This window comes from Dama dama, chromosome 16, assembly GCF_033118175.1.
Source record: "Dama dama isolate Ldn47 chromosome 16, ASM3311817v1, whole genome shotgun sequence".
Taxonomy (NCBI): Eukaryota; Metazoa; Chordata; class Mammalia; order Artiodactyla; family Cervidae; genus Dama; species Dama dama.
In genome coordinates this window covers 16,663,439-16,687,248 of record NC_083696.1, presented here as the reverse complement: position 1 = coordinate 16,687,248, position 23,810 = coordinate 16,663,439, and the positions used below count along the sequence as shown (strand labels likewise).

General features: G+C 35.6%; 1 protein-coding gene and 1 long non-coding RNA gene across 6 annotated transcripts in view; one reads left to right on the top strand and one right to left on the bottom strand.

Annotated features, from left to right (window-relative positions):
• The window catches only part of FKTN (fukutin), an 88,431-nt gene that overhangs the window by 17,847 nt on the left and 46,774 nt on the right, over positions 1-23,810 (top strand). For all 5 annotated transcript variants that reach the window (XR_009696357.1, XM_061163505.1, XM_061163504.1 and 2 more), the window contains exons 4-9: positions 206-412; positions 2,784-3,061; positions 3,720-3,852; positions 12,548-12,677; positions 14,633-14,766; positions 16,197-16,324. Coding sequence is in view for 4 of the 5 variants with exons in the window: in XM_061163505.1 (XP_061019488.1) it covers positions 206-412; positions 2,784-3,061; positions 3,720-3,852; positions 12,548-12,677; positions 14,633-14,766; positions 16,197-16,324 (1,010 nt within the window). In the remaining variant the exon portion in view is untranslated. The remainder of the gene's footprint in view (positions 1-205; positions 413-2,783; positions 3,062-3,719; positions 3,853-12,547; positions 12,678-14,632; positions 14,767-16,196; positions 16,325-23,810) is intronic.
• LOC133071134 (uncharacterized) lies at positions 11,595-22,327 on the bottom strand. Its single transcript, XR_009696360.1, has 2 exons — positions 19,101-22,327; positions 11,595-11,851 (listed from the first exon to the last, which is right to left on the bottom strand). It is a non-coding gene; the product is annotated as an uncharacterized LOC133071134 (long non-coding RNA).

Here is a 23,810-nt window from a genome sequence, read left to right as displayed (position 1 = left end):
ATCCTCAGTAGACTGTGTACTTCTTGAGAGCAGGTATGGTGTATTATTTATTTGTGGGTTTTTTATTGTTAGCAAAATAGTAAGCCTGGTATCTATTGAATAAGCACTCTATATGTATTCTTATAAAATTAATGAATAAAATTTAATGAGCTAGATTATTGTATTGGTTTAGAAGAATTAAGGGAATTCTTTTCCTCTCAAACAGCGTGCAGTTAAAAAATTTATTATGCTAACATCCAGTCAAAATGTACCCGTGTTCCTTATTGATCCTTTGATTCTGGAATTGATTAATAAAAACTTTGAACAAGTCAAGAATACTTCTCATGCCTCCTCCACTTCAGAATGCAAGTTTTTCTGTATTCCAAGAGACTTTACTACATTTGCACTACAGTATCAACTATGGAAGAATGAGGTAAGATGATTTGCTTTCAGGTAGTGGAATGTGTCTTTTGTAAAACAATATAAGATTAAACCAATTTAACTGTAAAATATTTAAATTTTTTTATAAAGACTTATAAATTATATCAGGAATATTTTCAGCTATAAATAACAAAACACAAGGCTCCTCTGTCTGTGAGATTTCCCAGGCAAGAATACTAGAGTAGGTTGCCATTTCCTTCTCCAGGGAATCTTACTGACCCCAGTTATTGAACCCACATCTGCATTGGCAGGTGGATTCTTTACCACTCAGCCATCTGGGAAGCCCACAACTGGAAGTGGATTTGTGCAGTACAGCCTTGAGTTAGGCCTTTGCTGTGTTTGATCAGAGCAACTTCTTTGTTCTTAACTTTCCTCTGTCATGATTATGAAAAGGCAAGCCATTTCATAGTTCTTCCTGTTTTGTCTATCTCCTCACACTTGACGTCTGATTTCTCTTCAAGTTCTGTCTGGCCATTTAAATTTTTCCTAAATTTACCAATTTATAATGGTTTTATTTCATCCTGTACAGTAGATTCCTTCTCTGAATTGGCCACTCTTACAGTCAGTCAGTACTTTCCACCTCTTAGGTTTATGAAGAAAGGAAATCCTACAGTAGTTAATTCTAATATAAGGAGAACCAAGGTGAAACTGTATCAGACAGGGCAAGTTACATTAATTGCTGCTAAAAACAACCCTAAAATCTCATTGACTTAGTGCAAAAAAGGAATAATTGTCTCTAGACAAAATCCAGTGTGAATATTCTCGGTCAGGGTATTCCTGGATGACTTTCCTATAAGCAGTGCCTCAGGATGCAGGCTGTTTGAGTTGTGTGGCTTCCCTACCCCATAGTTCTTTGTTTCCCTACATGCAGATAAAAGAGAGAAAGCAGAGAAGATCTTATGGGACATTGTAAAGCCAGGCCAAGAAGTGGTATCTGATTCTTCCATCCGCATTCATTTGACCAAAACACAATTTCACTCTATATCCAGAAAGGGGAAGGCAATTGTAATTGATACTGGTTAGCATTCTGTACCAGAATGATCACTTTCTAGACATAGTTCCAACCTTTAATAACTTTAATGTCTGGTATTACCACTTAGAACTTTATTTTCCTTAACTGTAGATTAGGTGTAATATCTTCCTTGTTGACCTCACATAGTTTATATGGACATCAGATGAGATAATTAATGTGAATAAGCTTCATACACGTTATATAAATGTAGACTTAAAGAGGTGGTGGTGTAGAGTAGAAAGAACTTTGGTTACATAACACCTAAATGCTGGCAGTAGTTTTGTCTCTTGTTAATTTTGTCTCTTTGGACTTCTGTGAGTCTTTTTCTTTATCTACAATATCTGTGCTACTTATTCTTTAAGATAGATGTCATGAATTCAAACAGTGAGTGAAAGTCACTCAGTTGTGTCTGACTCTTTGCCACAATACTGGAGTGGGTAGCCTTTCTCTTCTCCAAGGGATCTTCCCAACCCAGTGATCAAACCCAGATCAAACTTGCATTGCAGGTGGATTCTTTACCACCTGAGCCACGAGGAAAGCCTAGGAATACTGGAGTGGGTAGCCTATCCCTTCAGGGGAACTTCCTGACCCAGGAATCAAACCGGAGTCACCTGCATTGCAGGCGAATTCTTTACCAACTGAGCTATCAGGGAAGCCATAGATGTTATATGTAAATGCAATAATGTTTATAAAAGTTCTTTAGAAACTGTGCATTTCTGTTCAAATGTGAGGTGTTCTTAATAATTAATACTGTTTAACCATCTGTAGCGCTGGTTGTTAGGATTAAAAATCTACCCTGTAGGTTAATCTTTTTACGTGAGACTTATACTGTAACTAATAACTGTTGGAAATGTACTTTGCTTTATAGTATATCTTAGTCTGTTTTCTAATGATGTATATTATGATAGACTTCTATTTTAGTAGCAGTTTAAGGCTTTGGGATATAACTATGAGATGAGAAACCCTGCTCTTATGAAGCACTTTTGTAGATTATTAGAAGTTAAATTGAGAATCACAGGTTTAATTTTAAGTCCTTATATTAACATTTACTTTGGAGATGCTAACCAGAGAACACTATAGTGAATGGACATTTTCATTCCAAGGGAGAAATTTGTATTGATTTTCATAAAGAGTCTTTGAACATGTCTTCTATGCTATTTGGTTTCTCTTTTTGATGCTTTCCTTAATTCTCCCACCACCACCTTTCCTTCTCTACCTTCATTTTTTAATCTTCAAGCAAAGAGCAGATTAGGACGGTAATACAGAAGACTTAATTCAGTGTAAGAGTAACTTTAATTTTGCTACTAGTATTTATTTTAAATATTCAAGCTTGATGTTTCTTTGGTTTTAGGAAGGCTGGTTTCGGATAGCTGAAAATATGGGATTTCAGTGCCTAAAGATCGAGAGCAAGGACCCCCGGCTGGATTGGATAGACTCACTTTCTGGAACTGAAATTCCCCTGCACTACATCTGCAAATTGGCCAGTCATGCCATCCACTTGGTGGTCTTTCATGAGAGGAGCGGCAACTATCTCTGGCATGGCCATCTACGGTTGAAAGGACACATCGACAGGAAGTTTGTTCCTTTTCGAAAGTTACAGTTTGGTCGTTATCCTGGAGCTTTTGACAGGTAAATTCAGGGTCTAAAGGAAATATTTGAAACCTGCCTTATTCAGTCATGAATTCTTATTCTCTTTTTCACATTTAGTAATAAAACCTAAAATGTATTTCATGCAAATCAGTTTTGAAATGTAAATATTCAACAAGAAGCAACTCATGTACATGTACTCCAGGAAATATATATCAGAATGTTCATAGCAACATTGTTCTCAGTGACCCAAACAAAATGTGGTGTGTTTGCACAATGAAGAACCATGGGGCAGGGAAATGAAGAAGCTCTTATCTCATGCTCTTTGTAGCGACAGAGATGAATCCTACAATGCTGAGTGACAGAAGTGAGGCATAAAAGAATACAAATCTTATTATATTTGTAAAGAGTTCAGACACAGGATAAAGTATGTTTGTGGATATATACTTACAAGTAAAAGTGTTCAGAATGTAAAAACTTCCAGTTATGAGATAAGTTCTTGGGATATAATATGCAGCATGATGACTATAGTTAATTAACACTGCTATATTATATATTTGACAGTTGCTAAAAGAGTAGATCTTTAAAAATATATGCTTGATCTTTAGCTATTTTGCTTATGTTGTATTGAATGTACTTTGAAGAGGCTGCCAATTTTCTGAATTAAGTCCTTGTAATAAGTCTTAATTTTTGTTTTCAGGCCAGAGTTACAACAAATTACTGTTGATGGATTAGATGTTCTCATTCCAAAAGATCCAATGCACTTTCTAGAAGAAATACCACACTCTAGATTTATTGAGTGTAGGTATAAAGAAGCTCGAGCATTCTTTCAGGTTAGAGATAACCAAATATTGTACATTACAATTTAAAGGAAATGTGTTTATTTTTAGTATTTACCAGTTGAGGCGGGGGGAAGGTAAAGGGACTTATGGTAAAAAGAGACTTAGGTAAGAAAACATCTTTTCTGCTTTGTCTGTTTCCTTCTAGATTGTTTAAATTTTTTAAGTAGATTAAACATTAAGGAACAATTTCTTCCCCAGTTGAATGGTTTGATATTTACGGAGACCTTATTTTATTTGGATAGACATTGACAGGTTCAGCACTGGCCTCTGCTTTTAGTTAGGATCGCCCACAAACTTTATAAAGATGGTACATTCTGTTCTTAAAGCAATCCAAGTAGGATCAAACCATGTAGAATATGTACTTCATGGAAAATACAGTTTTTCTCAGAGGGTTTGCACTGAATATGAATTTTTTGTGTTTATGAAGGTTTTTCAAGATAAATGCTACACAAAGACCAAGTGCTTTTGAACTTTACTTTATTCTGTTGTTCTGACTTTCAGTTCAATAAACATTTATTAAAAGCCAGCTTCCCAGGAACTCTCCTGACCTTGGGGATATAAAGATGATTTTAAAGGACATGAAAGTTCAGCTCTAGGAAATGACATGAAACAGAGATATAGTAAAAGCAGTCAGATCTGTGGTGGGGTTTTGGTACTTAAGTTTTTCCACTTGCCCTTTGTTTTTCTGAGCAAACTTTTATTTTCTGTGTTCCCTTCCAAGAAAACTGTATACACAAGGACTGGAGGGGAATGAGAAAAAGAAGTACCAGCTGTAGCATCACCGGCCAAATGCCCAGAACCCAAAAATGCGAGGGTTTTTTTTCCTGATAGGTTGTGCTGGCACCCAAGGCCTGGACCTGACAGCCAGAGTGGGCCTTCCTAGCCCTGTTCCTTCCTAGCCCTGTCCACAAATCTGTAGATTTGTGGCTGAAGCCGCATGAATGAGAAGCTGGAAGACTGCATGTGTAGCTGGGCCAGTGTCAATGGGCAAGTACTGCCCTTCACATCTCTACCACAGAGTATGAGGAAGCGGAAGAGAAGCAGATTGGTGCTTGAATTTCACCATCCTTTCACTGTTCTGTCTCAGTGAGTTTGTTCTGGTTGCCACCTCTGTCCTAGCAATTATCACAATTAATTGTGAATGTCTGTCCTGTCCTCCTATAAGATGGTGTGAACTTTTTGGTAGCAGGTGTCTTATTTTACTCACCTTTGTAGCCCCAGCATCTAGCACAGTACCTGACACAAAGAAAAGATCCTATAGTAGTGGAAAAACGCATAAATAAAAAGGTGCTGAGAATCAAATGGTTGTTTTTTTTTTCCTAGAACTCTTATTGGGGCTGCTCCATTTACTTGGCAAGCATTTGCCCATACTCATTTTATTGATCTTTATGAGAAGGCACTGTAAAATGTAAAATGTTTCAAAATATTGAGAAATCATGAGAATCAGTTCAGTTCAGTCGCTTAGTTATGTCCAACTCTTTGCGACCCCGTGGACTGCAGCACGACAGGCTTCCCTGTCAACTCCCGGAGCCTACTCAAACTCATGTCCATCGCATTAGTGATGCCATCCAACTGTCTAATTTGTCGTCCCCTTCTCCTACCGCCTTGAGTCTTTCCCAGCATTATGGTCTTTTCAAATGAGTTGGTTCTTTGCATCAGGTGGCCACAGTATTGGAGTTTCAGCTTCAGCATCATTCCTTCCAATGAATATTCAGGGTTGATTTCCTTTAGAATTGACTGGTTGGATCTCCTTGCAGTCCAAGGGACTCTCAAGAGTCTTCTCCAGTTCTACAGTTCAAAAGCATCAATTCTTCAGTGCTCACCTTTCTTTATGTGAGTCCAACTCTCACATCCATACATGACTACTGGAAAAACCATAGCTTTGACTAGACAGACCTCTGTTGGTAAAGTGATGTCTCTGCTTTTTAATATGCTGTCTAGGTTGGTCATAGCTTTTCTTTCAAGGAGCAAGCGTCTTTTAATTTCATGGCTCCAGTCACCATCCGCAGTGATTTTGAAGCCCAGAAAAATAAAGTCTGTCACTGTTTCTATTGTTTTCCCATCTGTTCGCCATGAAGTGATGGGACCCGATGCCATGATCTTAGTTTTCTGAATGTTGAGCTTTAAGCCAAGTTTTTCCACTCTCCTCTTTCACTTTCATCAAGAGGCTCTTTAGTTCTTCACTTTCTGCCATAAGGGTGGTGTCATTTGCATATCTGAGGTTATTGATATTTCTCCTGGCAATCTTGATTCCAGCTTGTCCTTCATCCAGCCCAGCATTTCTCATGATGTACTCTGAATATAAGTTAAATAAGCAGGGTCACAATATACAGCCTTGAGGTACTCCTTTCCCAATTTGGAACCAGTCTGTTGTTCCATGTCCAGTTCTAACTGTTGTTTCTTGACCTGCATACAGATTTCTTAGGCGACAGGTAAGGTAGTCTGGTATTCCCATCTCTAAGAATTTTCCACAGTTTGTTGTGATCCACACAGTCAAAGGCTTAGGCATAGTCAATAAAGCAGAAATAGATGTTTTTTTCTGGAACTCTCTTGCTTTTATGATGATCCAACGGATGTTGGCAATTTGATCTCTGGTTCCTCTGCCTTTTCTAAATCCAGCTTGAACATCTGGACATTCACGGTTCATGTACTGTTCAATCCTGGCTTGGATAATTTTGAGCATTGTTTTGCTAGCATGTGAAATGAGTGCATTTTTGCAGTACTTTGAACATTCTTTGGCATTGCCTTTCTTTGGGATTGGAATGAAAACTGACCTTTTCCAGTGGTCCTGTGCCCACTGCTGAGTTTTTGAGTACAGCACTTTCACAGTATCATCTTTTAGGATTTGAAATAGCTCAACTGGAGTTCCATCACCTCCACTAGCTGTGTTTGTAGTGATGCTTCCTAAGGGCCACTTGACTTCACATTCCAGGATGTCTGGCTCTAGGTGAGTGACCACACCATTGTGGTTATCTGGGTCATGAAAATCTTTTTTTGTATAGTTCTTCCTGTGCATTCTTGCCACCTCTTCTTAATATCTTCTGCTTCTGTTAGGTCCATACCGTTTCTGTCCTTTATTGTGCCCATCTTTGATGAAGCGTTCCCTTGGTATCTCTAATTTTCTTGAAGAGATCTCTAGTATTTCCCATTCTCTTGTTTTCTTCTCTTTATTTGCATGGATTGCTGAGGAAGGCTTTCTTTTCTCTCTGTGCTATGCTTTGAAACTCTGCATTCAAATGGGTATATCTTTCCTTTTCTCCTTTGCCTTTAGCTTCTCTTCTTTTCTCAGCTACTTGTAAGGCCTCCTCAGTCAACCATTTTGCCTTTTTGCATTTCTTTTTCTTGGGTCTTGATCACTGCCTCCTGTACAATGTCACAAACCTCCATCCATAGTTCTTCAGGCACTCTGTCTATCAGATCTAATCCCTTGAATCTATTTGTCACTTCCACTGTATAATCGTAAGGGATTTGATTTAGGTCATACCTGAATAGTCTAGTGGTTTTCCCTACTTTCTTCAATTTAAGTCTGAATTTGGCAATAAGGAGTTTGTGATCTGAGCCGCAGTCAGCTCCTAGTCTTGTTTTTGCTGACTACACAGAGCTTCTCCATCTTCAGCTGCCAAGAATATAATCAATCTTTTTTCGGTGTTGACCATCTGGTGATGTCCATGTGTAGAGTCTTCTCTTGTTTTGTTGGAAGAGGGTGTTTGCTGTGACTAGTGCATTCTCTTGGCAAAACTCTGTTAGCCTTTGCCCTGCTTCATTTTGTACTCCAAAGCCAAATTTGCCTGTTACTCCAGATATCTCTTGACTTGCTACTTTTGCATTCCAGTCCCCTATGATGAAAAGGACATTTTTTTGGGTGTTAGTTCTAGAAGGTCTTGTAGGTCTTCGTAGAACTGTTCAGTTTCAACTTCTTCAGCATTACTGGTTGGGGCATAAACTTGGATTACTATAATATTGAGTGGTTTGCCTTGGAAACAAGCAGAGATCATTCAGTCATTTTTGAGTTTGCACAAAAGTACTGCATTTTGACTCTTTGTTGACTATGATGGCTACTCCATTTCTTCTAAGGGATTCTTGCCTACAGTAGTAGATATAATGGTCATCTGAGTTAAATTCACCCATTCCAGTCCATTTTAGTTCACTGATTCCTAAAATGTTGATGTTCACTCTTACCATCTCCTGTTTGACCACTTCCAGTTTGTCTTTATTCATGACCTAACATTTCAGGCTCCTATGCAATATTGTTCTTTACATCATCAGACTTTACTTCCATCACCCATCACATCCACAACTGGGTGGTGTTTTTGCTTTGGCTCCGTCTCATCATTCTTTCTGGAGTTATATCTCCATTCTTCTCCAGTAGCATATTGGGCACCTACTGACCTGGAGAGTTCATGTTTCAGTATCATGAGAATCGTGTCATGTTTTTTTAATTCCATATTTTCAATTCTGATTTTGAACTTTTAAGGGCAACCATCAGTTAGCATTCGAATCAGGAATATGGATGACAGATGCTCAGAGGGCTAGTCAGCTTATCATAGCCTCATACTTCTGGTGTTTAAAGTACAGCAAAGCAGGAATGCTATCAGCAGGTTTCTCTTCATAACAGGGTCAACTGGGACTTTGTATTCATTCTTCATCGTGTTATTTGTGTCCTTCACTTACAACAAGACAGACTCTTGATTACTAATTTGTTTTCCCCTTCTGCTAATGTATTGTTATTACTGATGTAGAGTGCCTAATGAGATTGATAGCTTTTTAAAAAATCCTTATCCTCGTAAATGCTTTATTCTTTGTTATTTCTTATGTTAGAACCAGGACGGTCAGTTTTCAAATTAAAGTGCACGTACATAACTTTGAACACTTGATGGCGCCAAAGAGTCTTAAATACAATGCCTGGTGTTTAAAAAAAAAATTAATGTACTAATCTACTAGATCTCAGAGCAGCCTTCTAACTTTCCTTTTTTAAAATAGTAATTTTTGGAAACATTTTCAAACCTTCAGAAAAGTTACACGTGCAATACAAATAATTCCTTTTCCTTAACCTTGTGGGAGTTATTTGTTGATATCTACTGCACAACTTCAAATAATTTAATATTTCTTAAAAACAAGAACATTCTCCTAATATCTTAATACAAAAATCAGGAAATAACATAAAGATTATTACCATTTAATCCTCATTCAAGTTTTGCTAATTATCCTAATAATGACCATTATAATAAAAGGATCTAGTTTAGAATCACATGTTGTGTTTATTTTCTGTCTCTTTAGTTTCCTTAAATCTGGAACAGTTTCACAATTACTTTTTTTTTTTCTGTAACTTAGCATTTTATTTGTTTTTTTTTTTTCCCATTTATTTTTATTAGTTGGAGGCTACAATTACTTTTTAACATTTATGACTTTGATACTTTGGAAGATTACATGCCAGATATTTTGTAAACTGTCCCTTGTTTGGGGTTTGTGTCGTTTTTCCTCATGTCACATTGATGTTGTACACCTTTAGTAAGAATAACAGAGAAGTGATTCTGTGCTTTCACTTTATCCTGTCAGATGCTGCTTGATTTTGATTTGCTCCATGTGGATGCCCACATCACCTGCTCAGGCCCCGATACCCATGCCAGGCTACCTTAGTTCACTTTCTTGCTCTGCCTCATGTAATGGTTCTAGTTTAGAAGAGTCCAGGAAGGGAAGGATAACAGAGGGAAGTGTCTCCTGACTTCCTTTATTTACTTAACTATTTTCTCAGTCTACCAAGAAGCATAGGATAATACATATTTTTCTGCACTTGATTTTGTCTCAGCAGCAGCCGTCAAAAAATAATTGGTGAGCTCCAGTGTGTTGAGTTCCAGTAAAAAAAAAAACAGAGAGGATATGGAAATATCTGGACCTCTAGTTCAGGAATATCTAGAAAGCCATATTCATATCCTCTTCTACTACACTGCTCTGAGACCTGGGGCAAGTTTCTGAGCCTTAGTTTCCTCATCTATGAAATGAGTGGGCACCTTCTGTTATCTTGTTATTTTTAATCTATATTTTGGGGAAAGATTTGTAGAAAGGTTGCCTGAACAGGAAAGATCAAATATGACATGGTATTTAAATTAGGATTCAGTCTTTTTTTAAACGCATGATAATCCCAAGATTTACATGAGACATTTTAAATGAAAAAAAAAATTATGTTTGCTCAGTTGTGTCTGACTCTTTGTGATCCCGTGGTCCATAGCCTGCCAGGCTTCTCTGTCCATGAGATTCTCCAGGCAAGTGTACTGGAGTGGGTTGCCGTTCCCTTCTCCAGGAGATCTTCCCAGTCCAGGGATCAAACCCAGGTCTCCTACATTGCAGACAGACTTCTTACCGTCTGAGCCACCAAGAAAGCCCTATGTATAACTATAATTTTTAAAGTCCATAACAGATGTAAAGGGTGTATAGGTATATACATGTTTATATTTTAACACATATGAGGGTCAGTTCTAACGAATGGAATTTCTGGGAGTGTCATGTTATTAAAGGTATGTCACAGAGGTGGGAGTATGTCCATGCAGGGGCAGCCTTAATTGGACATAACTATCAGAGTAATATTTTTGTAGAACATAAGGGTTTCATTTCTATTATTTAATTTGATCTTTTCAGCTACTCTGTGAAATAAGCCAAGATTCACCATTAACCTTTAAGAAAACTAAGGTTTCAAGATGTAAAATGTAAGGTCTTGAGATGTAAGTCACAGTCATTATTGGCTGAGCATGGACTAAATTCTGTGTCTCTAAAGTCCTAACTCTAGGCTTTTCTCCCTGCAGCAGGGGTAAGAGCATGCATCTCATTCCAGTCATATGTCCTAACAGCATTATGGCTCTGAGGATGTTTTCATATTAAAGAGATCCCATATATGTATTCCGGAGAATGTAGTTTATCTTCAGGAATCCCTCTTTTTTCCTAGGAATACTTTTTGCTTGAAATATATGGTCCTTGTAGGAACTATGTTTCCTCCTGTTGTAAAAGAATGCCATGATATTTTAGGATACTGTTGGCATGGGAGGGGCTTAATCAGTCATTTATTCATTTACCCATTTATCAGTATGTGTTAGTCACATATTATATGCTAGGTACCATTTTAAATTTGTATATACACTGATGGAGAGATGCAGTACCTGCCCTCAAGGAATCATCTTTACAGCCTATTGGAGGAAGTATAAATAGAATCAGCAGTTAGAATGAAATGTGATAAGGGAGAATGGGCAGGATATGTGAAGGGGATTAAGAGATATAAGCTTCCAGTCATGGGTATGTAATGTACAAAATAGGGAATATAGTCAGTAATATTGTAATAGCTCTGTATGGTGACAGATGGAAGCAAGAGTTAACCACGGTGATCATTTTGTAATGTATGAAAATATTGAATCACTGTCTTCTACACCTCTATGAAAATATTGAATCACTGTGTTCTGTACCTGAAGCTAATATAATATTGTATGTAAATTATACTTCAAATAATAAAGAAGCCCTTGATCTTTTGTACATCAAAAAATCAAAAAAGAATTAAATATAATAATTTTAGTGAAAGTATATAAAAATGGTAACTTATGAGCTCATTGAACAGATTATTTCATTGGTCTGTGTCTATGTATCTAGTACCAAACACAATTTTTTGCTCTCTAATGTTGAACTGAAGAGGAGTCCTGGAAGAATAAATATATTTGTATTCCTAGGAAAATCAGAGATTGTTTTTCAGAGGGTGGAACTGAAACATGCAAGATTTTATTAGTCAAGGGCATTTCAGACAAAGGAAACATGTTATGAAGACACAGAGGCTTGAAAAATTGTGGCGTATTTGGCAAGTGAAATATGAGGAGGGTGGAGATAAAGGCCAGACCAGTAGTCTAGACCTAAACACAGTGACCTTGTCTGTCATGCCAAGAAGTTAAGATTTTGTCCTGTAGGTAGTGAAGCATTAGTGAAGAACTTACAGTTCTTTCTTCAGTTCCAGAACCCCCTAAAAATGAAGAAAAGTGAAGAGACTATAAATAAATGACTAGTATTTGTATAGAATTTAAAAATTTGTGAGACATTTGTCTGTCATCCATTATCTCATTAAATTCTCACAACCGTCTTACAGACTATAATTATTATCCTTTAATTACTGATGAGAAAATTATATGAGAGAGGTTTGTTCTTTCATTCTCTCCTTCATTCAGGCACTGTTTTAGACATTGAAGATACAGTAATAAACAAAATGAAGTCCCTTTCCTCATAGAGCTTATTTTCTTCTGAAGTGATATGCCCAGGGTCACAGCTAAAATGAAGTGAGATTAGACTTGAGCACAGTCTGCTTCAAAAATTTCATGTTCTTTCTACTATACTATTCAGTCCTAAAGAGCATTTATACTAGTGAATGAATCATTGAACACATTGTACTTCAGATATGACTGTAACTCTCTTAATTAGCCTTCTTTTCCCGTAAAACTAGAACGTATAAAACTCACCCTTTGGGAATCCTGATTATATTCCTTCTTCCTTTAACTTGGCTCTCCTAGAATCTGCTGTTTATAGTCTTATTTTAATGTGTGACTAACAAGAAATTCTGAAGTTATAAAATGAAGTTAGTTTTCAAATTTAATTTGGATGTCACAGAAATATTTCTGGTAACTTAGAAATGGCTATAGTAGCTTACTATTTGTTATATCTGTAGCAATACCTTGATGATAACACTGTGGAAGCTATGACCTTTCAGAAGCATGCAAAGGAATTGTTGCAACTAGCAGCCAAAACATTAAAGAAGTTGGGAGTACGGTTCTGGCTGAGCAGTGGAACTTGTCTAGGTAAAATTCTTCTTGCTTTTCATTTGTCTTTTTGACATTTCATCCTCCTTGGCTTTAGTGATGACTGCTTGAGATGACAAAACATCGGTGGTATTTGAAGTGTCATATTTATAGACAGAATAAACACAGTGCATGGAGCAAGGATTTATTGATTTTTAAAAAAAACTTCAAAATCATAAAACAGAATTAGGAAGGCTATGTTGTGTTTCCCAAAATAATGTGTATAAAATTTATATCAGAACATGTAGACTACATGTGATCCTCAGGTAATCTTTAGATTAGCATTTTATTATTTCTACCCATAGGTTGTTATTCTCTTTAAAAAGAAACTGTATTCTGTTTCTTTACATACAAACAATACAGACAACTTGCATTGCACCAAAAGTTTCTAAGAGCAAGTTTTTTCTAAGAGAAACAATGAAGGTGATTTTGAAAGGTCTTTCACAAATCTTTTCCACATCATGATGGTATCACTGATTGGACGTCACTGTCTTACCACATTCTGCTTATCCTGAGATGGGAAAGTGTAGAATTCAAGAAAGATTTCCAAATCTCTTTCCACTGTTCATTAGATCAGACTTCTTTGGAATATAAATTATTTAGAATCATAAAATTTTTTTTATTCTTTCTTGTTTATAATGATAACTGATTATAACTGTTTTTGTTCCCTCTTAGTTATAACTATTTGTACAAAAGTTAATTCTGCTCCTGCTTTTAGAGGGCTACCGTATAATTTATTTAATTTGAGATGTTTTGAGAATGAAAGGAGTGCTGTTAGTAATTATGGTACAACAGGTATAAGCAGGGATATATGGTTATCCTGTCATTTAAGCTTTGTGGAAAATTTACATGGTTCTTCCTGTCAAGGAGTTTACAGCTAGAGTAAGCTACCTCCACCCTTCGCCCTGCACAAAAAGTACATCTCGTTTATGTGATACATGCTCTAAGGTTTAACTTTTTGAAGCAAGATTGTTTTGTGGACTGTTACCAAAATTCTTCTTAATCATTTGTCATGACATCTTTTGAGTTCTTAGCTCCATAAGGGCATTTATAAAATGAGAGAAGTTGGATTAGGTGATATTTAAAGTGCCTTCCATTTTTTTCTTTTTTTCATTCTTAGTAATTTGTGATTTTTTGATAGATGTGGATTATAGATTTTTTCTTAAACTGGATGTGAGATCCTGTGCTTGACTTCTAAAGATCTGTGTTAAAACTGAAATTAAAGTTTAGAATTTCAAACAGTATTTCCCAAAGGTAATTGTAGACACTTGTTTACTTTTTGAATACTTTGAATGGAAGGAGTAGAAGGATAATAAGGGAAAACCCAGAGCCCTTAGTAATATTAAGGTATAAAGTTTTTTCCTTTTAGAAAGTACAATAGCACCTAACTTAGAGGTAGATACATAGTGAATATGTAGACATATCTTTGTATGATATGTTGAAAGTTGAGATTGATACTGATCTTCTTTTTTTTATGGCCCATCACACATTCAGAGCTATTAAGTTCTACAAATTACTGCTTAGGAAAGGAATATTGATTAAGCAAAAGAATAAAATTATGTTTTTAGCATATCTTAAAAGCAACCTTCATCATAGATTTATGAGTAAACATTTAAAGAAGTAACAGTGTTTTAAATGAATGGCGCAGTTAACATTATTAAAGCTAATAGTTTATTCAGAAATTAAAGTACATCATGAAAAGTCTTGAGGTTGCTGAGTGCTCAGAACAGGTGAAGGAAGGAGGGAATAAAAGAAATACTCTTCAACAATTGGCTCCTATGGTCATAAATATTAAGTTGGGATCTAATTTAAAAATTCTGATAAAGCACACTAAATCTAATCCTGTGAAATAAAATACATTGTTACAAAGACTGTCCATTGTAATAATTACTAATTATTTCCAAACTTAAGTTTTTAAAAAAATTTTCTTATTCCTTTTTTTTTCTTTTTTTTAGGATGGTATCGGCAATGCAGCATTATTCCGTATAGTAAAGATGTTGACCTAGGAATTTTTATACAGGATTACAAATCTGATATTATTTCAGCATTTCAAGATGCAGGACTCCCACTCAAACACAAATTTGGGAAGGTCAGTAATAAAAATGCTTCACTTCATTAGTAATGTTTCAAAAGTAAAGTTTATATTAAGCAACTCAGAGATATTTCATATAGCATTTTATCATTCAGTATTGGTCAGAATGAGTTCAGCAGAAAATTATTACCACTTGTGACTTCTGCACTATTTAAGGAAAACTAGAAAAGCTGGCTTTTTATTGACCATGAGAAAGTGAAAAGGATCTTGGACTCTTGAAGAAGAATTTATTGCCATTACATTAGGGAACAACATAATGTAATAATTAATTAATATAATAAGTAAGAATCCCACCTACCCTACCTGAAGTGTCATTTATTTTTTTGTTTACATAGACATCATATTATTATCACCTCAAAACATTCCATTGATTGCTAAGGACTCAAAATACAGAATCATTTCAAACATTACTTGGGTTTCTTATTTATTTCACATGTCCTAGGTAATAGCAATTTTCTCACAGGTCAACTCAAATAGGTCATTGTGGCTTAGATGAAATCTCCTTTTAGATAATTTAATACCTATAGCCTAAGCCTATGATCCCTGGCAATCACGTTACTCTTAATGTGCTTGTTCCCAGGGAGGTGTTGTCCTAGAAAGCAAGAAGAAGTGTGTTCTGTTTGTGGAAAATTACTTCCTTCATCATAATCATTTTAGTTTATTTAAAAATTTAATTAAGTATCTTCCTGAGGTCAAAGTCAAAGCAATAAAACTCTAGTCATTTAGCAAATGACTTAACATTTCCTTAACACCCAGTCTCTGCCTGGCACTGTGCTCTGCATGTATGGCAAAGGTGAATAAAATACAGTCCTTATCCTTGAGGAGCCCACTGTCTAACTGAGAGAAAACAAATGCATAAACATTTAAGTGGTTAGTGCTAGAACAGACAAGTGTACCAAGTCCAATGGGAACTTGGAGGATGTTTGTAGGATAAGTTTCTTAGGGACATGCTCTCAGAATTCTTTGTACTTTTATTTCTTCTTTTTTCATATATATAATGTAATGATATATGGGTTTCTATACTACATTTACATAAGTACTTAGTTATTGATTATAATGATTTACTTCCTGATAGTTTTACTTGGTTATTAAAGGGAATAATTTTTCTTTGATTACTTTTCTTTTTTCATCAGAAAGGAGCTCTGGAACAGGATGTTTTGCAGAGTGATCCTTTAACTACTACAAGTCATGTATTCTGAGTTGTCATCAGTTGTAAAAAGCAACATTATTTTATGTACATTTAAGAAAGAAATCTAATGATTGTGTGTTACTGATGCATCCCAATTTCAGAGATGCTCCAGCTTGAAAAACAGTTATCTTAAAACCTATACTCTCTCCATATAAAACATAAGAATCTTTTTTTCTTTTGATTTAAAAAATGTTATTTCCTTTGTTTCGGTCTGTAAAGGTTTTCATCTTCTCCCTAGGTAGAAGACAGCTTGGAATTGTCTTTCCAAGGAAAAGATGATGTAAAACTTGACATTTTTTTCTTCTATGAAGAGACTGACCATATGTGGAATGGAGGCACTCAGGCCAAAACAGGAAAAAAGTTTAAGTATGAATCAGATAAGTTCTTACAAAGGGGGCTTTAGAAATAACTGCAGAAGGTAGAGGTAAGGAAGTAACTGAAAATGGGGTAAGATGGGGAATGACCATCAAGGCTCCACTGTTAGCTGATACTTCTCAGCTTCCCAAAAAGTTTCCCAGTTTTGCTTGAGAAGTGAGGATACCTATCAGGACTGAGGAAGTGCCCCTGGATTTGTCACTCCAAAAAGTCATTATGATTGGAAGCCTTTGTGTCATCAGAAAGGGAAAACCAAAATAAGGAACAGAAAATTAGGCCCATATTCTGAGCCAAAAAACCAATTGGCTGCTAGAGCTGTTGGAACTTGATAATTTGATGAGAATGGGTAAGGATCAGTAAGAAGGGGATAGTTAAGGTGAAGTGAAGTTTAAGTGAGGAGATTGGGATTGGCTGGAATTGAGGTCATGAATGCTGGGCAAGCTCTGGAATGTGCCTTTAGCATAGACTGAGGCCCATTCTTTAAAGGATACTTTAAAGGATACATTTAAAGGATAATATGGTAATTAACAGCTACCACATTTTGTCAAATGTAAGGTGATATGCACTGTAAGATGTACCATTATTGTATGTGCTAACAAGAAAGGAAAGACACTGCTAATTATAATCTTTTTTAAGACACCTGATTCAGATAGAAAATTATAGGGGGAAAGTGTCTCAATTCTGAATTAATTGATGGACTACAATATATTAGACTGGCATTTTGAGCTTTTTTTTTAATGCTGCCATAGTCAAACTCTTTGATTACAAAAGACAAAAATATAGAGTAACTGTGTATATACCCTTTATGATGCAGTTGGCCTATTCACAGTTCTGAGAGAGAGAGAATGAATGTGAACCAGAACCCAAAGAATGTGGGCTCTGAAGTCAGTCAGACCTGGAAAATGTCAGCTTCACCCTAACTAATTGTAGCCTTTAGCTTTTTTGAGCATTAATCTTATACTACTGTGGGTCAGGCACTGATGTGAACATTTTTCGTGTATTAACACATCTAATCCTCGTAACAACCATAGATAGTCTGTGAGGCACTGAGAATTTAAGTCATTTGTTCAACATCACAGCAAATAAGTCAGGCAGCAGCCTGTCTCTGGAGTTCATACTTTTAATCACTACATCCTACTGCCTCCCTAATACACCTGTATGAGGCACTTAGTGTATCACTTAGCCCCTATTATCAGTAAGTGGTGGTTACCTTTGTTATAATTATCTGATGTTATTAATATTATGATTGCTAGTGTGACTGCTGCCATTGTTGTCATTATTATGGTTCGTATGTCATTCTTACTGGTTCTTATGACCAGGAGCATAGATTTACCTCACCAACTAGCTGAGATTAGGGCTTCTATCACTGAATAAACGAGCCATTGGGCTGGAGAATGTTCTGTAGCACAGAAGAATAATTCCAAACTCAGACTGGTTTCTCCTGGATATATAGACATTACATACTTTATTTGAATCTTTATTTGAAGGCAAGGAGTCTCCATGTAATATTAACCTTGTTCTGGAGATTTGAGAATAATCCAAACCTTTTTTCTCAAAGTCATAAAGTATCCCCAAATTGACATGATCCTGGAGTGTGTTCCTGAAGCTCATATATTATAAAAAATTATTTTGCTTTATGACAACAAATACCTTCATGCTAAGTAAGCTCTGATTATAAGACAAAAATACTTAGTAAGTTAATAAATTTATAGTTGATACTCTCACTGGGGCTAGGTGAATAGGGAGGTGTTTTTTTGATATTTAGCTAGTTTGTTTATTAAAATATTATAAAAATGCCAAACTTAATGTATAATTTCCAGACATTTAAAAAAAAACAGCTGTGAGATAGTATAGCATAGAAATTAAAGGCATGGAGCCAGTCTGTTTGCTTTTGGATCCCAGCTCTCCATTTTATAAGCTAGTTATTTAACTCACTGGTCCTAAATTTCCTCAAATGTAAAATGAGAATAATAATAGAAATTGCTATATAGAATGGTTTTAAGAACTGAGTTAATCCACAAAAAGGGTTTTGAAGAGAATTAAACATATCTTGAGTGCTAAGAAGTTATTAGTTGCTATTATTAATACTCTCGGTAGCAGTAAAGAAAACTATTCTTCTTCTTAGTCTTATAAGAAATTTATAGATCAGAAACTTGTATAATTATCTCAATATTAAACTGCCACATCTGTTCTAAGAGACCTCATGAGAATGTCACCTTTTGTTTCTGGAGCTTGTATTATAATCCTGTTATTCTTAATTTTTCTTCTAAAGCTTGGATTTCTTTCTTCCCACTGGCATGATCCCATGTCAAACCTCAAAAGAACTGTGCATTTCTAACCACTACATCTCTGGCTAGAAAAAGCTTCTTTCATTCTGCTTTAACTGCTCTTTATGGTAGCAGTGTTTGGGAAGTGTGAAGTGTTCTGATTATTTAATGAGAGAAATGAACAGTGATAGAACTGCCTGGACAGATGGTTTGAGTCCCAGATTTTCTGTAATGTTACTGTGACCTTAAAAGGCAGAGAAAAGAACAGGGGATGGTTGTGAAGAGTGGTTTCTTTGGAAGATTCCCCCAGCCATATGCCATTTTCATTCTTTTCAGCACTATTTACTGTAAGAAACTGTAGAATTATCACCACTACTATTCCTAGAGGGAAAAAATCTTTAAAGCTAGTCTAAGGGTCTTTTTATCTTTATAATATTCTACTTTTTATTCATGTGTAGTTTATTCTGAGAAAAAACTTAATGATAATATAGAATACTTACCGTTTTTTAATGGCTCAGACGGTTAAGAATCTGCCTGCAATACAGAAGACCTGGGTTGGGAAGATCCCCTGAAGAAGAGAATGGCTACCCACTCCAATATTCTTGCCTAGAGAATTCCATGGACAGAGGAGCCTGGCGGGCTACAGTCCATGGGGTTGCAAAGTCAGACATGACTGAGCAACTAACGCTTTCACTTTCACCGTTTTTTATAAAGCTGAAGAGGAACTCAGGAAGGAAGCAAAAGGTTCCCCTTTTAAAACTTTGCTCTGCATGTTCTGCATGCCTTCAGAATGATGTTTTGGTCATAAGATTGAATTATCATTACAATATTGATAGCAAATGATAAAGCTATAGCTACCAGCATATGTACCTATATATCAGGCACTATGATAGGTGTCTTATGATTTACTCTCAGATCATCCTGACATGTTCCCTGTGGGTTAGATATTCTCACTCCCAGTTAGATATGAGGACTCTAAAGCTCAGAAAAGTGAAGTAACTTGCTCAAGGTTCTCTGGCCATTAGTGATAGGGCCAAGATTTAACTTAAAACCTGTTGGATTTTTAAGCCCAAATGCTTCCATATAAGAGTGAATAGGTTAAATGAGTTAATACATGTAGTAATGCGTGTAGAACAGTACCTGGCACATAGTAAGTACTGTGTAAGTATTAGCCACAGCTGCAACTGTCATTACCGTATTATTATTCTTTTACTCTTACTTCTCGTGTTACCCTGGTAAAAGTATAGGACATTCAACACAGTGTTAACTTGTATTAGTTACTCTGGGTAAGCATTTTTTTCCCAGGTCTCATATTCCATCTTTAGTTCTTAGTCTAAGCCTGTACTTTCACCTAAAATCCAAATTCTCTTCTTAAATATTGTCTAGATTTTTAATATTTACCTTTCTTTTCCAAGTTTCAATCACCAGTGATAAAAGGTCATGAATGAATATATTAACCTTGCCTCCAGATGTGAAATTTTCATTCCACAACTTTACAGTTCTTACAGATGCTGCCCAGATTCCTCTGGATTATTTCTCTCCTTCACATCTGAATCAACTAATATAAGTGGAGGCCAGAAGTTTAAGAGGCAATAATGTAATAACAAAAATTAACTTATATTGAATAGTTACTATGTTCTAGGCACTATGCCAAGTTTTTATATACATCTTCTCATTTAACCCTCACCACAAATTTATAAAGGAGGTTTACTGTCACCCTCATTTTATGGGTGAGGAAATTAAGGCAGAGCTAAGACTCAGACTTGGGCATTATCACTTCAGAGCCTGTATTCCAACCCGCATACAATACACTGTCACCACAATCTCAGTCATATTGTTAACACTCCCTCCGTGAAAAGAGCCCTTCTGTTTATTGACATTGTCAGAATATTACAGCTACCTCTGTATCTGCTGATAGAAAATTTACTACCCCGGGGCTAGTTGTGGGTTTCTTAGACCTTCTGTTATATTCAGCTTCTGCTTATTCTATAGATCTTCAAAAAAAATTGGATTTGTCCTCTGTGGGACTAGACTTATCCAAGTGTGGCTCCTATATAATTTAACTTTTCATTTCTGAAGAATTTATTTGCTAACTGCTATGTGCCAAGGATTCTGATGTGAATATAACTTAGTTTCTGCTCTCAAGAATCTCATAATCTAGACCGTGAAACAGATATTAAAGTACTCTATTGGCAGAACATGATTTAAATAGGTGTCATGTATAGTTGAGATACAGATCAACTCTATCTAGAATTAATGACAAGGAAGTGTGGCATAAAATACAGAGAAGTTTGTTAGATAGACTTGGGAGGAATATGGAGAAGGGTCTAATAATAGGTTTATTTAACTATTTTTATATTTAGATTGTTTCCATTTTTTATTACTAAAAAATTCCATGAGCATCTTTGTACATTAAGTTTTACTAGGGATTGTTCCTTTGAATAGATTCCCAGAAGTGGAATTACTGTTATTGTTTGATCATGCTGTTTGAGAAATAGAGGGGTAATTGGACAATCTTCTGATAACAGTAAAAGTACAAGATTTTACCCTCAGTGTTTTGTTTTATCCCTTGACTCTTTTAAGGCACTTTGCGGATCTACAGGCCTCCTCAGTCGTCTTTGTCAGCATGCTTTATTCTCCCTGCCTTTTTTTCCCCTATTTTTTAAAAAAATAGACAGCTAATTTTGTGATAATTTTAGATTCACAGAAAAGAAAATAATATAATGAGTTTCTGGATACAGTCATCCACTTTACTTTAATGTTAACATATTGTTACCATGGTACTTTTGTCAAAACCTTGAAACCAGTCTTGGTGCATTACAGTTAACTAAACATTATCTGTTCTTCACCAGCTTTTCTACTAATGTCCTTTTTCTGCTCCAGGATCTAATCGAAGATTCCACATTACATTTAGACCCCAGCCTTTTGAAACTTGATTTTGGTCCAAGATTTTAAGTATGTCACTAGTAGTTTTATTAGGTTATTAGACATCATTCCATGTCCCAATTCTGCTATGTGAGGATATTGAGTTGCCTCCATTTTGAAGTTGCTCCTCAGTTCCTCTAAATGGAAATAAATCTCCTCTTCCTCTGAATTTCCATAGATTTTTCTTTTCTGTTTACCTCTCTTGTGCTGTATTTAGGTACTTTTGCTGATTTATCCGTCCTTTCTGAGTTATAGGTAAAATAAGTCCTGATAAATCTATCAGGCTGCGTGACCTGAGCATTACTGGAAACTAGTATCAGGTCCTCTCAAACACAATCTTGTAGTGTTTCCTCAAGATGTAAGGGTGACCCTAGATTGATGACTTGATCCAACCTAGCACCTTTGGAGAATCAAAGTCATGAAGTTGTTACCTCAGTTATTTTCAGTCACTGCTTCAAAAGAAGTGAAAGTGGTGTTGGTTGTTGCGTCCCCACTCATAGGCTCTCTTAGCTCCATAGATTGATAACTATGCTTCCATAGTTTTAGCTCTCAAAAAACACATTTGTCTTTTGAGTACTTACAGCTGTAAAGCTAAAAAGACAGATTTGAATAATTTCTTTAAATGAGTGCATTTAAAACATTAGCTTTTCTAAAAATGATGTCATATTTCCTACTCTGTTTATACCTTCATATTTTACAACATTTAGACTATATTTAGTCCTCCTTAATTAACTTCCAAACCATCAAGGGGGAACACTGAACGCATATTATACGGTAATTGTATTCTTATACACTATATAGAAGTGGCAGTTCTTTATTTGATATTTTTAAAGAGAAGATCACCTCGTAATGAATAAATAGGCAGCTCTTTACTTATGTGAAATAAACTTTGTTTTTAAGACATATTTTGTTGTTTGAATATATAAGAGACTCTATGACGTTGTATTCTGAAAGAAATGAAAACAAATTTTCATTAAAATTTTAACGTGTTCATAGCAGTTTTATTTATGGTAGCCAAAAAATGAAAACAACCCAAATGCCCATCTTTTGGTGACAAAATAAACAAGTTATGATATGTTCAAACAATGGAATTCTGCTTAGCAACAGAGAAGAACCAACTACTAATACATGCAGTAACATGGATGAATCTCCAAAACCTTATGTTAAGTGGAAGAAGTCAGATAGGCAGAATGTGTACTATGTACCTGCATTTATTTGAAATTGTAAAGCAGGCAAAAAGTAGGCAAAAGCAGTCAAAAATATAAAAAGGTCATTGGTCACCAGGGGCCAGGGCGGATTGACTGTATGCCTGCCAAAGAAGCACAGAGAGCTTTAGGGAAGCAGGGTGGAAGAAATGCTTTATATCTTGATTATTTTAGTGGTAACCCAGGTATATATATCTGTCAAAACGTGAAGTGGGTGCTTTTCATCATGTGTAAATTGCACCTTGAAAAACTGATTTAAACGATTGAAAACGAAAAACAAAAAAAATGTATCACTTAGAAAATTGATGCTAAGAGAAAAGAGCCCAAGATCACAGGTTGAAACAAGAGGATATCTGGGACCAGAAGCCATGAATTTGATCAAGGCAGACCTAATTGCAATGATAAACTTGGAGCCTTTTGCATCTGCTTGGATAAATTGGATAATCTAAGATCAAAATAAAAGAAGCCTTTTATATGTTTAGTATGAAATTGGAAATCATAACTTAATCTCCTTTTTTTTATTATCTATTATATCCAAAAAGGAATACTATACAGGTTGTCTGAGACAAAGCAAGCACAGCTGGAGTCTTATTACTTGTTGTTGAGCTAAAGATATAGTTTTTGAAAGTTATGCAGTAGAAATAAAAATGTCCAGAGGCTTTGTCCTGTGACCTTAAAGAATAAGTTTTGTGCATGCTTTAAATTAATAGTTTTTGAAATGGTTGTTATGCATGTGCATTCAGGTGTTAAATGATACAAGCTTTAATTTGTCTACTCATTGGTGATATAAATTTCTTCTAGTTTTCTAGTTTAGTTCTGTCCTATGGAGATTGCATAGGAGAGTTTGCCAACAGAATAGATGGAATCACTCTGTTCACAGTGGAAGTCAGTGGAAAACACAAGATTCAATGAGTAGAATTTTATCTTATAAAATATGTATATGCTATATATATATTCATTATATGTTAGAAGTTTGGGACAGGATTAGTGTATGGGATCAATAAAAACCTCAGAAAGACTATATGCTAACCCAGTCACTGAAAAGTTTGTTAGCCGTGTCTCTATTATGTCTTTTGCTTC